The sequence below is a fragment of the Adiantum capillus-veneris genome, chromosome 15 (assembly GCF_014529385.1).
Source record: "Adiantum capillus-veneris isolate H3 chromosome 15, ASM1452938v2, whole genome shotgun sequence".
Classification (NCBI taxonomy): domain Eukaryota; kingdom Viridiplantae; phylum Streptophyta; class Polypodiopsida; order Polypodiales; family Pteridaceae; genus Adiantum; species Adiantum capillus-veneris.
The window spans coordinates 101879949-101896328 of record NC_140945.1 but is presented as its reverse complement, the minus strand read 5'-3'; the positions used below and the strand labels follow the sequence as shown (position 1 = coordinate 101896328).

Genomic DNA, 16380 nt, shown 5'->3' with positions numbered 1-16380 from the left:
TGTAGTGGACATGGGGAATTGCTTTACCATTTTCAGTGGAAAAGGTTGCTTCTTGCCCTATGCAGGCCCCGACACCAAGTAACCCCGACAATTAAATGAGGGGTAAACCCGGGCAATGCAAATATCAAGGTAATACGGGGATATCCCCACCCCTGTGACCCAACTTTTGAACCCACAAGCTCACAACTCAGGTTTCAGGTCATATGGGCTAACCACTTCACCCACACACACATCGTGCACTCTCTCCCATGTATATAATGCTATATTGTTAGCCAACATGCGTTGCCTAGGTTTTTGGGGTTTAATTCATGTCAAGGTTTAGTTTTAACATTACATTTGTGGCAGCGATTGGCTTGATTTTCGTGCGTGGACTTCTCGACGATGCCCCCTTTATTTAATCCCCGGTGTTGTGGCAGGCATGATCTTATTCCTTTAGGATCTAAAACAAAGGGAAAATTACCAAAATACCCCTCTAATTTGTGTCTATTTTGGGTGGATTGCTTTGGATTTTTTAGAGTTTATTCCTTTTGACAATTGAGATCCATTTTTGATTGCTTAACACATAATTTCTCATGAATTAGTTAGCAAAAAAAGGCATTTTCTCTAAAAATAATTAAGCAATTCATCGTCAAAGCCTACATAACCAGCTCAAATTCTAGTTTTAACATCTTACAATGATAGACAATCAATCTTCTTATGAAAAGCTACAAAAAAAAATTTCTTTGGAGAAGTATAGTCTCCTATCAAGGGGTATTTTGAGAATTTTGGAAAATTTGAAGGGCATTTTGGGAATTTTTGACAAAATATTGGGAATTTCCACAAATTAGAGGGTATTTTGGTAATTTAAAATGCCACTGTTCCTTGAAGACATGCACTTAATCAGTATGCTCTACCTGTGCAAGTCAAGCCCCACTCTCTTCCCAGTTGTCCGCTGCTCCATTTCGTCGGGCCGATTCTGTACGCTTGGTCTGAGCACCCCTCCTTTGAACGCCGACTGCCCAACTGGTAAGCCCACGTCCTAAGTCTGTCACGGAGAGCGCGCGCGCGCGCGCGCGAGAGAGAGAGAGAGAGAGAGAGAGAGAGAGAGAGAGAGAGAGAGAGAGAGAGAGAAGAAGAAGAAGAAGAGAAGTTTTTAATTCCGTAGGAACAATCCCGCGAGAGAGAGACAGGGAGGGCTTTATGTTGTACATGTGCTGGCTGATGCTGTAGAGAGTGCTGCATTTCCAGAATTCAGTAAAGAGGAGCCCTAGATTTTGAAGTAGAAGGAGTGATTTAAACTGGAAATTTCAGGTATTGAAGTGTATGGTTAGCATGCTGCCTTGAGAGGCATCATTGAAAGTTAACATTAGTTTCAACGAATTTTTATGGGTAAGGTGCCAGAATCGATGCATCCATAGCAATATTTTCATTTTTTCTCAGGTAGTTGATGGGCAAGACAGTCAGGTAAGCCACTTGCTATCATCCTTCTTAATTGTGAGAAAGAGCGTGTGACTCGGCCTTTCTAGAGGGTACTTTGTGAAGGATGAAATTTCCAGGAGAGGTGGATTGTTGGTGTTGCATCACTTTGTAGCTTTGCTTCTAGTGCAGTCACCATTGGTGGGAATGTATGTCCACGCTTCCTTTTTCTTTCTCAATCATGTGTCAATGCTGCCCTCTTACCCTATATCCCTTCCTGTTCTAGGCTGATGCCATGTCTCTATACTTGTGGGGCTGGACTTCTTGCCTCTGCGGTCTTCATATGCCTGTGCATGAGGAGCCTGACCTCTTACATCAAAAGTATGCAGATAACACCTGCTGTTTTCACATATGAGGTCCATGTCCTTGACAGTTGGCGTGACAGTTGGCGTGCAACCGTTTTTATTTTGTCTGGCCAATGGAGGCCATCATTTGGCAGAGATCTTACGGTTCTCTGGTGGGTTTCTTGGATGCTTGTACTTGGCTGGCTCTTGCTGGTCAAAATTTGCCGCTACTTGCATTTTCATGTGGGCATTGACATTTCTGCTCTATAGTAGGTAGTCGATTCGATTCGGGGAAAGCTCTGCCATTGGTCTTCTATGCATTTATCACTTACAGGCAGATCTACAGTTGTGAATCAGGTGCTACTTGCGATAGCTTAGTAGTATACTATTTGTAGGACTCTACATCCAGGGGTTTTATCTTAGCTGCATCGCTTGGTACACTGGGAGGCTATGATGATTGGCACCCTGTCTGTGGGCGCATTATATTCTATCAAGGGAGGATGGAAGATGTGGGATTATACAAGACTCTGCTGCTTCACCTTGGTTTAGGGCATACTTATATGGCTAGTGTATCTCCCATGCTTGCCACCCACTCCGTAGCATATAGGATGCGTCAATGTCCAACCGCCCACTTTTGGGCCACACACCCATTTTTTAGCTAGCTCTGCTCGAATGAGAGCGTGGGGTACGGAGGCCTTGGCTCTGATCAGTAGAGAGATCATAGATACCAGGGGCCTCTCCATATGTCTCCAACCATCCTGGCCTACAGAAGGTCCCCATATCTGTACCTCATACAACATAACTGAGGCTATAAAGTATCAAAGAGCCATAACTTTGTCCGAGGTTCTTGGAACTGAATCTGCGAACACATATTCTCCAAGCCTCCCAAGGCTGCAAAAGCTCTAGTCAGTCTAGTCTCTGCTGCTCTCCCCAAAGAAAACCTCGGCCCAGTGAAGACAACCCCAAGGTAAGTGTATGCATCTGTTTACTCTACAATCTCCTGACCATTTATGAAAGTCGTTGCTGATCTCCTGATTCACTATGGTGTGGTGTTAAACACCATAACCTTGGTTTTACCACATTATCCTTTGCAAGACTGTGTAGTGCATCCAACTATCGTTGCATACCCTCTAGTGAGTCAGAGATCAACACAATATCATCAGCATATAACAACAATGGGATCCACGTCCTTGCCAGCTAGGCACCTCTATCACCCTCTCTGTCAATGTAATCAGACACCTCATCAACATACATACCAAATAGAGTAGGAGACAATGGGCAACCGTGTTTCACCCCAATGGTGGAGTGAACTAAATCAAATATCCCCTTCGGGGTGCGTACATGTCCCATCACTGATCTGTATAGAGCCATAATCCCCCAAATCAACACTATGGGCACCCCCATCTCCTACAGTCTGCGCATCAATCGAGCTCTCGGTACCATGTCAAATGCTTTGCAGAAGTCCTCAAAGCTACAATAAATTCGTCTCCCATGTGACCTGCCCTCCTCAATGATGGCTTTGAGTGTCAGAATATGATCAAGAGTGGAGAAACCCCTCTTGAAATTCGCCTGGCCCTTTGCCCATACACCCTCACCCTCTGCCCAATTACTCAACTACTGCTCAAGAATGGATGCATGCAACCGTGCCAATGCGTGCCCAACCATGAGAGAGAGAGAGAGAGAGAGAGAGAGAGAGAGAGAGAGAGAGAGAGAGAGAGAGAGAGAGAGAGAGAGAGAGAGAGAGAGCCGTGCAGCTTCATGCAAAAGAAGCTGCACGACTTCACCTTTTCCAAAGTCCCTAATCTCGCTCTTATACTAGTGAAAGACCCTACCACATGCTCACCTCCACCCTACCATCTTCCTATATATGCCCCTTGGCCCCTTTTTAGGAAACCCCTTGACTATACATGCTCCCTCGTCTTACCGTTGCCTTGACAGTAGCTGTGTGTGAAAGTTATAGCATCTCAAGTGAGTCTTGGGTACGGCAATTTCTTGTGAGGGATACTTAAGGCCCCTAGGCTAGTATATAAGCAACATCTTACCCCCATTGTGTAGTCACTAATTCATTACCCAGTTGGTTGGTTCAGCACTCTCTCTCTCTCTCTCTCTCTCTCTCTCTCTCTCTCTCTCTCTCTCTCTGTTAGGTGCAGCGGAATGAATGTTTGCGCTTTGCTCAAGATGAGTGCTCCGAACTGTGCTCAAGGTTCCTTTTGTTCTTATGGAAGGTAGAGCCTTCCGTTCTTAATGAGAGAATGCTATGATCACAAACAAAGTGAATGGACACTGTGCGTGCAAGTGTATGAGATTGAGAGATAGAGAGAGAAGAGAGATACGACACCAGAGACGTTGTAAAACCCTCCTCCGAAGGCTTCACTCTCGTCGGCGAGAGTGGTCTACTTATGATTGCACAAACTGGTACAATGGAAATGCATGTGATTGATGCAAGTCTAGGCTATGTTGACGATGACGACGGGAATGACGAAATCGACCTAAGAGCTGACTCTGCAATCTTTCTAGTGCCGTCCAAAAACGCTATGGGCTGAAATATGCGACTAGTCCAAAAACGCTGATTTGGGGGCTGTTTTCTGTGGGTCTTTGACGTTGAAAATCTGCAGGTTTAGGGCTGAAAACTGATGATCTTCAAGGCTGAAAACTGAGGTCTTTTTGGGGTTGAATCTGCTATCTTTTTAGGGCTGGTTCTTGTTGGTCTTTAGGGCTGCAAATCACTGCATGTGCCGGAGGCTGAAACCAAAAACGCTAGGGATGCTGTGTTCCAAAAACGCTAGCTTATCTGTGACTTCCGGCGATGAAAGACGATGCTGATGTAAGCTCTAGTGACTGAGGATGGCTGGTGATGTTCTTTGTTGAAAACGCTAGGCAATGGGAAATCTGCTGCTTGGAGGGAACCAACAAGGCTTGGGCTTGCTGAGAAGTGGCCTGCTGAGCTTGGCTCCTGTTGCCTCTTCTGCCATTTAGTGCTAACTTTGGTTTGCTTATATATTTTCTTACCCAATTTGCCCTACCTACTTTTGTTGGAAAGTCACTTAAATTATTAAGTGAAAAACGTCAAAAATAGGAAAAATAGGCTAAATGCACTGGAAAAATCCCCTAACTGATTCTAATGGATTCTGATGGGAATATTGATGATCATGCTGTGTGCAACCAGAGGATATGCATCTATGCTAAGTGACTGGGCATGCACGGTCTACGAATAGACTCACAAAAGTGCCAGATCACTTCTAATCTAAACTGACTAGACTTGACTGAACCCTGATCATGCTGTAGCTTGTCCACGGACACATAGTGTCACCAGCGTGTGACTACTATCTATCCTTTTTGTTGATTTCTTTCTTATTATTTATTTACTTTCACTTTTTGGAAACACCCCTCGGGAAATCTAACTGCCCTGCATTGCATAGCTAGTGTGGAACTGTTCAGAGGGAGTCCAAGCTTGAGGGCAAGAGAGCACTAAGGTTGGACAAGGACTATGGTTAGCCAAAGTGGGGTCATTGACTAGCCAAAGTGGAATCCTTTGCTACAGAGGCTACATTTCAATTCTGGGTGTGGTTGCAGTGTACAAAGGGGGTCAGATGACCTAGAAAGATACAATGGCAGCATCTCCTAAAATTTAGGGAACTACTATTTTGGGACCTGAAAATGTGTTCGCGTCATTACCTCCGGAATGACAAGGGGAACATTTTATTACTCTGCCGTGAAGTCAACCGGGCAACCGGTCGGGAGATTTTTAGGCGGCAATCGCGAAACGGGAAATAGCTTGTAAATGTGCCAAGTGGCACATTTCTGTGCACTTTCCTCATGCAACAAGAAGTGGCGCTGAATTTATAGCTAGGAGGCTCATTTTGCAAGTTCCTGTCACAGGTTAAGAGCTATGGAGTGCTTCCTTTCCCTCTTATGTACAGTGCGGTGCCAGGAGTGATGCCCTGCACGCTACGCACTGCCCTCTCTCTCCTCTATGGCAGTATGTTATGCCCCTCTAGTGGGCTTTTCAATTGACCAATGTACAGTTGTGTGGGTTCATGCGCGATTGCCGAGGCAAGAGCCTCTTGCACAGGTACTGGATTAGCTAGCGGCTAATCCCCCGCAGGTACAGGTAAATTCGGAGAGGTTTCACGCCAGAAATCTCGTCCGATTCAAAGGGCAAGTAGCCCTACAGGTGCGGGAGCTTGAGGACTTGCTACGGATGCGACCGGCACGCGAAATGGAGCCCGAAACAGTAAATTACAGCCTGCTGTGTATTTTTGCAGGTTTAGGGTTTTGGCCCTAAACGGACCCTAATACCCCCAGGAGGTTCGGGGACGCGAGGGGACCGCTGCACAGGTGATTTGGCGCATTTTCGGGGCTGAAAACAGAGAATTCAGCGTGCTGCAGATTCTTGCCAGGTTTTGCAAAGTGCCCGTATGCGTTGGGAAAGTCATTCAATGCGTGGGAATACTGATTGTGAAGGGTCCTAGTACAGTTATGTTGCCGAAATCAGGCCGGAACAGTTGAAATTCAGCCAAGCTTGTGCGGGGCAGCTTGTAGGGAACCACAACGTTTATTCCCTCCTTTAAACAATAAAGAAATACCGAAAGGGGCGCCTAAGTTAGGGGCCAATCTGGTGTCGGTCTTCTCATACAGGTGCATTCTAGCAGCCTGTATCCCTTTCCCCTTTGTTGTGTCTTGAAAGTACAGGTAAAGTGGACGACAAATTAAATGGGTGAAAGCAAATAAGGATTAAGTCTAATGTCTACCGCCCTTTTTGAAGTTAATAGGCCGGTTTCACATAGGGTTGGATGTGTCACGTGACATCCCCTCCTTTTCAAAGTGAGGTACTGGTACCAAACTGTATGGCGTCGAGGGAGAGCGCCAATAGCATCCGGAATCTTGGAAGGGACTCTTCGCCGGCCCACTCTAATATGTGGGTTGTGCGGTACTTGAACTTCATAAAGGTCTGCAACGCTTGCTTCTTTGGGCCGCGCCGAAAGCGACACAAAGTCTTTTGTGGCTCCTTCAATGCTTCAACTTCGTCGAGAGTCGTGCTTCTTCCTTCTTCAAGAATCTCCATGGCTGAAAATTCTTGAAACCATTTCCAACACAAAACCATGAACATACCCATTCCATGTAAAGTGAGTGGAAAAAATCTTGTCTTCGCTAAAGACTGTGTATGCAATGTAGATGAACATAGAGACGGAGTGACAACCCGTTCATCAAACACATGCAAACAATGAGATCGAATCTTTCTCTTATGATCTAGAGCAATCAACTGTGGAAAAACACAATGGAAATGCCCACGCTTGGTGCTCATACTTTCATGTGCTCGTTCGGAAACTGTGTCGTGCCAAAGAAGAGACATGGAATGTGACTTCCTTACATACATACTTTTCAGCTTTTCATGAAAATCCGCATACATTCGTGCTCATCCATGAGAGAAACGTGCTCAACATACAATATGTCATGCCTAGGAAAAGGGATCACATAAAGATGCTGACTAAAATACAGGAAACGATCACGAACGTGCGTATCAATCATGCGAACACATAATACTTCCTGTGAGGGTTCTTTGGACCTAGGCTCGAGAGCCAAGATCGATCCTTCGTGATTGATCGAATCTGCAACGAGGTTAGCTGCGCTAGAAAAAGCATCAACTAACACATGATCCTTGTGATCAATCACATCTTCTTCATGCAACTCATCATGCTTGTGAGAAATCACATCTTGATCATGCAAATCATCATGCTCGTGAGAAATCACATCTTGATCATGCAAATCATTATCATTCAATTCATCATGCTTCTCATAATCATGCAAATCTTGTGTATCATGCTTTGGAGAAAAAGAGACTGAGAGAGAGTCTCCTTTTCTTGATTCTGTTGCATCTGTGCCTGAATTTGAGAAAAGAGTCGCAACATCTCTTGCATTCTTGCTTTGGTCTCGCGATCAAATTTTGCTTATCTTGCTTTGTTCTCGCGATCAAATTTGGCTTGACTTTTTTTTTCTTCCAAGTCGTACTTACGTTCTATGGTTGCCACTTCTTCTTCGTAGTCACGATCTATGGCTGCCATTTCTTCTTCGTAGGCCTTTCTGTCTGCTTCTCTTCCTGGTCCAACTCCTCCATAGGAGTTAGCGCAATCCGTGTCGTAGATGGGGAAGGGTCAGAAAAACTTCCTGGTGGGGAAAATTCTTCTTCGCCTCTCTCATGCTCATCACTCTAAGCGAAGTATCCATTTCGCTTCAAGTGGTGATCATTCTGAAGTCGTAGGTTCTTGTGGGTTCGTGTGGGTCTTGGGCTCTTAAGTTCACGAGGAACTTGGGTTCTTGGGGGTCTTGGTTCTTGGGTTCTTGAGGGTCTTGAGGTTCTTGAGGTTTTCTTTCGCTTGCAAACCGTGTTTGAGAAGAATCTTCTCTTCATTCGAGTTCTACTCCTTTCTGCGGGCGTATCCCTTGGGGGCCTTGCGCTCACACCAAGGTTGCTTTTTCCCACCTCACGTCGATTGGCTGGTCGCGAAGTGCACGGTCTGCTCTCAATGAGTGAAAAGAGACACAAGGGGAGGCTGGAAAAGCCCTTCTTTCCTGGGATTCCTGTCACTCTTCAAAAACACGATTAGGAATCGACACGCCCAAGTGAACTTGGGTTCGTGCGAACGCAACAAGCAAAAAAAATTCTTGTGATTCTTGTGGTTCTTTCCTTGAGTGATACAGAACAGTGCCAAAGCTCTGATACCAATGTAAGGTGCAGTGGAATGAATGTTTGCGCTTTGCTCAAGATGAGTGCTCCGAACTGTGCTCAAGGTTCCTTTTGTTCTTATGGAAGGTAGAGCCTTCCGTTCTTATTGAGAGAATGCTATGATCACAAACAAAGTGAATGGACACTGTGAGTGCAAGTGTATGAGACTGAGAGATAGAGAGAGAAGAGAGATACGACACCAGAGACGTTGTAAAACCCTCCTCCGAAGGCCCCACTCTCGTCGGCGAGAGTGGTCTACTTATGATTGCACAAATTGGTACAATGGAAATGCATGTGACTGATGCAAGTCTAGGCTATGTTGACGATGACGACGGGAATGAAGAAGTCGACCTAAGGGCTGACTCTGCAATCTTTCTACTGCTGTCCAAAAACGCTATGGGCTGGTTTAGGGCTGAAAACTGATGATCTTCAAGGCTGAAAACTGAGGTCTTTCTGGGGCTGAATCTGCTACCTTTTTAGGGCCGGTCCTTGTTGGTCTTTAGGGCTGCAAATCACTGCATGTGCCAGATCTGCAAGGTTGAGGTTGAAACCAAAAACGCTAGGGACGCTGTGTTCCAAAAACGCTAGCTTATCTGTGACTTCCGGCGATGAAAGACGATGCTGATGTAAGCACTAGTGAGGATGGCTGGCGATGTTCCTTGTTGAAAACGCTAGGCAATGGGAAATCTGCTGCTTGGAGGGAACCACCAAGGCTTGGTCTTGCTAAGAAGTGGCCTGCTAAACTTGGTTCCTGTTGCCTCTTCTGCCATTTAGTGCTAACTTTGGTTTGCTTATATATTTTCTTATCCAATTTGCCCTACCTACTTTTGTTGGAAATTCACTTAAATTAAGAAGTGAAAAATGTCAAAAATAGGGAAAATAGGCTAAATGCACTGGAAAAATCCCCTAATTGATTCTAATGGATTCTGATGGGAATATTGATGATCATGCTGTGTGCAACCAGAGGATATGCATCTATGCTAAGTGACTGGGCATGCACGGTCTACGAATAGACTCACAAAAGTGCCAGATCACTTCTAATCTAGATTGACTGGACTTGACTGAACCCTGATCATGCTGTAGCTTGTCCACGGACACAGGGTTGGATGTGTCACGTGACACACACACACTCTCTCTCTCTCTCTCTCTCTCTCTCTCTCTCTCTCTCTCTCTCTCTCTCTCTCTCTCTCTCTCGTGTATTCCCCATTGCTCTACGCTTCCGCATCGTCGACTTTGACATGGTATTGGAGCATAATGCTTGTTGATCGTGGGAGGAGAAGCACGGAGAAGAGAAGCAATTTGCAGAGTTGAAGAATCGGTGGGCCCTAGTGGTGGCGCTTAATTGCGTCTTAAAACGCAGGTGCATAAGGGGCTTAGTGGTGGTGTTTATTGCACAACGTTTGTAGATGACAATGGAACTTGAAGAGGGCTACTAAAGGGAGGTGTTTTGAAACGCAGGGGGCAAAGGAAGAATGTCGACAACTTGAAGACACTCGTCATCGACATCATCGACTTTTGGATGCAAGCTTAATAGGCAATGCGGCAAGCTGCTACGCAAGAGGAGACCGCCATAGACAAGGGCTTCTAAGCGTTTTGAAATGTACAGTCTCGGCATTATGGACGGCAAATGTGAACCATGATGAAACTTTGGCCTTGAATGACCAACCTCAACTAAAGGCTATGGAAAGTGGATTGGCTAATACTCAGTTAATTGTTTCGGCACAATTGGAGTCCTCAAGGGGAGATGAAAATGCTTTGTTTGACGCGGGAATGTGAAGTCAAAGGCAAATGCACGAGTTCGCTAGAGGACAGACGCGAAGGCAAGCTCGACAAGGACGATAGGTCGAGTGCTCAATTAGAGGATAGAGGCAAATGCACAAGTTCGCTAGAGGACAGAGGCAAAGGCAAGCTTGACAAGGACAGTAGGTCGAGTGCTCAATTAGCTACCTTGGTACCCACGAGGTTTGAGACCCACCGTTATAAATGCGAGAAGACGTTTTGCTAGGCTCGGGATTGCGAAGCCGAAGGCAAACACAAGAGAACTCACAAGAGGACAAAGGCAAAGGCAAGCTTGACAGAGATATCAAGGATAAAGATTTGATAGAGGAGATTGGCATGGCACATAAGAGTGGCCATGACGCGAAATTTCTAGTCAGGGGACTGTTGCCACAACTAGCTTCAACCAAGGAGAGGCTTGTGAGCGACAGAGGGACAAATAGTGCTCCCTACAAATGATTTGGACCCATGTGTTGGAGTTCCAAGTTAATAGTGTCTGAATTCGTGGGTCGGAGTTCAAGGCACATGCATCTGGCAAGGAACCAACTCGATGTATACAAGAAACTATGGATGTGTGCACCAATCCATTGTTATTGGCCGGATTATGGGCAGGAAGTGTTTCAAAGTTCATTTTCTAAGAAAGTTTGGACGTGATATATTCACAGTTTACTAATGGGGATTCTTGGACGTGGTGTGGTCTAGAGTTCAATTTTCTATGAGGCAAACGGTGCTCAAGATGGCATTCTTTTAAGGTAAAAATTTAGTAGTAGTAGAACCGAGGTGTATCTAGCACATTGATTAGCTGCTGGGGTGTCCATGGTAGCTTCTTCATCAATTTGGTCTTTTCAACATATATCCACTATGAGCTGCAAAGAGGGTGTTTAAAGTTATAGCATCTCAAGTGATGCAATGTGATCCCAATGTTTATTTTGGCTTTAGGTATTTATTTACCTTTTTGTCAAAGTCTTGGGTAGGGCAATTTCCTGAGAGGGGTACTATAAGCAACACCTTGCCCCAATTGTATAATCACTAATCCATTGCCCAGTTGGTTGGTTCAGTAGTCTCTTGCTCTCTCTCGGGATAGTTTTCTACAATGTTAAAATACTCTTCTTCTTCGTCTCTCTCTCTCTCTCTCTCTCTCTCTCTCTCTCTCTCTCGCGTATTTTCCCCATTGCTCTACGCTTCCGCATCGTCGACTTTTGACACTGTCATCCTCTCTTCCATAGGTGGCTAGGGCACCTTTTACTCTCTTTAGTAGGTTTTTCCCCCTGGCTTTTTGGTGTTCATAGTTTCTCCAGTTTTAAAAATGCAATAGCTTGAGGTAGAAATTTTTCCCGAAGCAGATGGTCATGTTTGCTACTGATATTGACAGGTGGCATTATTCATGTGCAAGAGGGCATCCTTGCGTTGAGTCCAATCAGTGCACAGGATGTTAAGCAAAGAAGCGATGAGTGGCATGAGCTGAGACACCACAGGCTGACAGCAAGCTCATTCTCAACAGCTTTAGGATTCTGGGGGATAAACAGGCGAGTTGAGCTTTGGGAGGAGAAGGTTGGCCTTCGTGAGCCCTTTGCAGGAAACCCAGCCACAGAATGGGGAAGCACGCAAGAAGCTTTTGCAATGGAGACTTACCAGAAGTTAACAGGCAATGTTGTGCAGTCATTGGGATTCAAAATCTATAATGAAGGGGATGATGTACAGGAATGGCTTGGAGCTTCTCCAGATGGTTTAATAGATGAAGGTGCATCTGGAATATATGAGAAAGGTGGGGTTTTGGAGGTAAAGTGCCCTCATAATAAAGGCAGGCCAGAGCTTTGCGTGCCTTGGACTGCGGTTCCCTATTACTACATGCCACAAGCGCAAGGGCTTATGGAGATTTTGGACAGAGACTGGCTAGACTTGTATGTATGGACGCTAAATGGCAGCACGGTCTTTAGGGTTGTGAGAGATGCAGATTATTGGGCACTTCTTTATGGTGTGCTGAGTGACTTCTGGTGGGCCAATGTTGTGCCGGCCAAGCAATCTCTCTTGCTGCAGAAGAATGTCAATGTGACTATTTTTCGGCCTGTTGGCGTACACAGGTTGACCACACATATTGTGCAGGAGAGCCGAGCACTTGCAATCAAAGCCCCTGTGATTTGGAAAGACCAACGCTTAAAGAATGATCTTGATCCATTGTTTTGATGGTGGTGGTGGCATTCATTGGCATCTTCTTCACAATCGCTGTGCAGAGGTCCAAGTTTCTGCATGCAAAACCCCTTCTGTATCGGGCGATCAATGCCTAAGGAGAGATCATGGAATCGAACAAATTGAATGAATCGGTTTTAAGAGTGTAATCAGAAGGGAAGTCTTTGAATCGTGCCCGCATTTCACTTTTGTAACTGACCTTAGTAAATGTTGCACCGTGCATCAGCTTCCTGAAGGTATGAAGCCTCTCTGGCAATAGGTTTGCACCTTGCACATGGTTAGTCATCGTGTACTTGGATGAGGCAGAAGCAGCATGCATATACCTCTGTATATTTATTTACAAAGAGAAACTTTCTCAGATTGATATTGAGGATGCCCACGTTTTTCTTGTTGGTGAAGGAGACAGCTTATTGACAGCTTATTGCTAACTATTTGAGCTCTTCATACCTGTCACTCTCATTAAGATACTGAAGAAAACCTGTTAACGTAATCAACTCTTCAAAATGTGGTAAGGTATGGTCTTGTCTTTTTTATGGGGTTCTGTTGGACCACAAAACATGAGGGATTTTGTGTTTAGTACCTTTTTTAGACTGCACTGTAATCCTCGCTGACGAGATGTGTTTCTTTTGTTTCAACCTTCAGAAGCTTTTGTTGTGCAATTGGCAGTTTGTCTTATTCTTGGAGTTCGTTTCATGATCTATCATTTTTGTGCTATTGACTAATTTAGCTCCAGAATTGCAGAGTGTGGAACACAGATGCGAGAAAGAGAGGAAGCAAGAAATTGGTCGGAGAACACTGTCTGGGCCTGACATATGTGGGCACCATGTGCATCAATTTGTGCACTATGTTGTTGCATGCAATTGCACAAAAGGGCTTTTTGCCATGCGTGCTGTGACGAAGCCCTCGGCACAGATAGAATCCCTTGTTTCCTTGTAACAATTTGTCACAGTAGGAACCAATGGATGCTTCCAAGGTTTTGTTAGTGCATTTTTCCTGCTGTTTGTGTCACAATCTTTTTGCAGTTTATGGAGCAATGTGGTCTTGCAAGATATAATTTTTATGGAGAGAATTCTTGCGCAGTCTTACCATCTATGCATTCTCCTTCATACTTTGAAAATGAGAGAAGCGACCATAGAAATGCGAGGACTACAATTAGTAGACACAACATATGACAAGATATATCCTTTGAATTCCATGATTTAAATTCTTTTATTAATATGGCTGAGAGTCTTCACCCATGTTTTCATTATAGAAGCTTTGATCGACAAATATGGCCACAGTGGCATGAATGGGTACATCAGAGGCAACAATTATCACTTTAGGTGTGACTAATTTGAGGGCATGCAAAGGGAATGCCTTGCTACCAGTAGTAGAAGTGGAATTACGGTTGTTGGTGGCGGTGGTCGATGCATAGAAAGAGTAATGAACATAGGCAATGGAGTTGGGGAAAAGCAGAGTTTGTGAAAGATCTACCATCCACTCACTTCCGAACCTGGTGGCAGATGCTCGGGCTCTTGTTGATCGGTAAACCATACCGGTGGCCGAATTACCATCCACATGAGTTTGCTTGATATGAGAGAAGTTGCCTTGGAGTTGAACGATGGGTACTCCCTTGTTGCTACCATGGAAAATATTGTCGACAATGGACACGCCTATGACAGGAGGAGTGGCCTCATCGAGAGCTCTGAGGAGGACATAGGCATCACCTAGAAAGAAGCTATTACTGACAGTGATTTCTTGGGTTTCCTCAAGCACAATGCCTGTGTAGTCCAAGTAGCAACCGAGTATTCTGGTTTGGATAGCCCCTTTCCTAACCATGATGCCGACGCCGCCAAGACCTGTTGCTTTATTGTAGCAATGTGCGTTGGTGATGATATTTGCTTGCCCATCAACTTCAATGGCAGTTTGGGCAGAGAAAACGACAACATCGGTGATGGAGTTGTCATTACCAGAGAGAACAATGGCGGTGCCGGAGAACGTTTGTTCGAGGGGATGGGCGCCCCATGTGATATGCTGGCCAAGAAAGGAAGAGTGGATGAGGGTTTCATGGCCACCTTGGACAGAAATGCCGATGGTGGCGAAGCGGGTGATGTAGCAATTGGTGATTGTGGTGCGCAGAGGATTGAGTAGGAGGATGCCGCCTGCTGTGTAGTTGGCGTCCAAGAGTAGGTTTTGAAGGACGATGTTTTCGAAAGCTGGAGGGGCGTGGCTCTCTGCTAGGCGTCCTCCGAGGGTCGCCCACTCTTCCCTCAACTCACTGGTTGCCAGCTCTAGCAAAAACCCATCAGCTGGAAACAAGCTTGAAGCTCGTATGGTGCCTCCGTGTATCTGCCCAAGCATCTCTCTCTCTCTCTCTCTCTCTCTCTCTCTCTCTCTCTCTCTCTCTCTCACACACACACACACACACACACACACACAAATGTACACATACAAGTGTATAAGCTTAGGAATGGGGGCAAATTTATAGATTCTTGCTTTCTGTCACATTAGATTTATACCTTAAAGATAAATGTAGGGTAGCTTGACCAACAGGGCTTGAGTTCAAGACTTGATTGTTCTTATGATGTTAACCCTCTCTCTCTCTCTCTCTCTGTGTTTGTGTTTACACACATGCAACACATGTATGTATGTGTCTATACACCCACACATGTTACTCATGTTACAATAAATAATTACAATGAAGGTATGGAACAATGTTTGGCCTTACTAAAATTTGCATTAGTTAGCTTAAAATTGTTTTTTTAATATGTTATTAATAAATTAGTCATTTTTCAAATTATACCTCGAATCCCAATGATGATGATTTTAAAAACGAAGCGATGTTTGTAGATTTGTACAAGGTCTTACCACAACATTTCCTCCTCCAAGATTTGGTAAAGTCAATGGCTTACTGATGACATATTGACCACCTCCCAAATGTACCTCAACACCACCCAAGTCAATAATGCCTTCCATCAATGAATGGCTGGATGATGCCTCAAATGCTTGATTGATGGTGAGTTGTAATTCCATGGTGCTATCAGAACCTCCCGAGGGGTCGGCACCATTCATCGTTGGACAGAATATTTGTGGCTTGTAGCTTGACACCTAGCCATTGTTGACATGTTAAAAATTGTGCAATAAATTAAGGCATTTCTAAGTAAGTGTAGTTGATCAATTGTGTAGATGCTTGAAGACATGAAAGCACATTTGCTTTAATTAATTCTCTTAAGAAGTATCATTATAATTGACACCTTGTTTACCCACCATCAACAAACTGTAATCTACTGACCTTCTCTCTTTAAGCTTTCAAACTTTTGACAACATTTTACACCATCGCATACAATTACACACATATATGCATGTACGCAAGCAAAACGGCATGTATGCGTATGCCACTCAAGGCAACTTTGACATGGATATAGTATCAATCTCAAGGTCATAAATCTTTTATCGAAACTTTTTCATAAAACAATATACCTCTAGGTTTTGGATGATTGAAGCTGGACCCCTATGTGGTGGTGGCGGATTTCCATTATCAAGATCATCGATAATGGAAGCAAAATGGTCCCTTATGCTCCATGGAAGGCTTTTTTGCTTGGTCACTTTGGTAGCTAGTTGTCGTCGATGGTTCTCCTCTTGGAGGCCAACACTAAGGGAGCTTGCAATGTTGCCTACTATAGCTAAGCAAAGCATCAAACCAATCACATTTCTTCCCATATCCATCTTCACTATCACTGTGCTCTTCAACTTTGTCTCACGATGTCCCTTATTTATCTACATTGACATCGATATGACAATCACATCAACAACAAAAATAATCTTATATCAATATAAATAGGTTAGAATTGGACTTAATTGCAACACAATACTCTAATAAAAAATAACTTAAAATAACACATTTAGCAAGACAATTGCAAAATGAAGTCAATAGATTCATTTGTAAGAAGGATTAGAAAACTTTAGAGGAACCTG

The 16380-nt window shown here is 44.4% G+C and overlaps 2 protein-coding genes across 5 annotated transcripts in view; one reads left to right on the top strand and one right to left on the bottom strand.

The window, feature by feature from the left end:
• The first annotated feature begins 869 nt into the window (after positions 1 to 869).
• LOC147441181 (uncharacterized) lies at positions 870 to 12938 on the top strand. Its single transcript, XM_086482872.1, has 2 exons — positions 870 to 1005; positions 11612 to 12938. The coding sequence occupies exons 1-2, from the start codon at positions 870 to 872 to the stop codon at positions 12421 to 12423; spliced, it is 948 nt and encodes a 315-aa protein (XP_086338998.1). The 3' UTR covers positions 12424 to 12938.
• A 669-nt stretch (positions 12939 to 13607) lies between these two features.
• Positions 13608 to 16380, bottom strand: part of LOC147441180 (polygalacturonase QRT3-like) — a 3514-nt gene continuing 741 nt past the window's right edge. For 3 of the 4 annotated variants that reach the window (XM_086482868.1, XM_086482870.1, XM_086482869.1), the window contains exons 2-4: positions 15886 to 16182; positions 15274 to 15513; positions 13608 to 14754 (exon numbers count right to left, since the gene is read on the bottom strand). In XM_086482868.1, the coding sequence (XP_086338994.1) occupies positions 13639 to 14754; positions 15274 to 15513; positions 15886 to 16131 (1602 nt within the window). In that variant the 5' untranslated portion in view covers positions 16132 to 16182 and the 3' untranslated portion in view covers positions 13608 to 13638. Of the gene's footprint in view, positions 14755 to 15273; positions 15514 to 15885; positions 16183 to 16377 lie in introns of all 4 variants that reach the window. The other variant, XM_086482871.1, reaches the window with a different exon arrangement.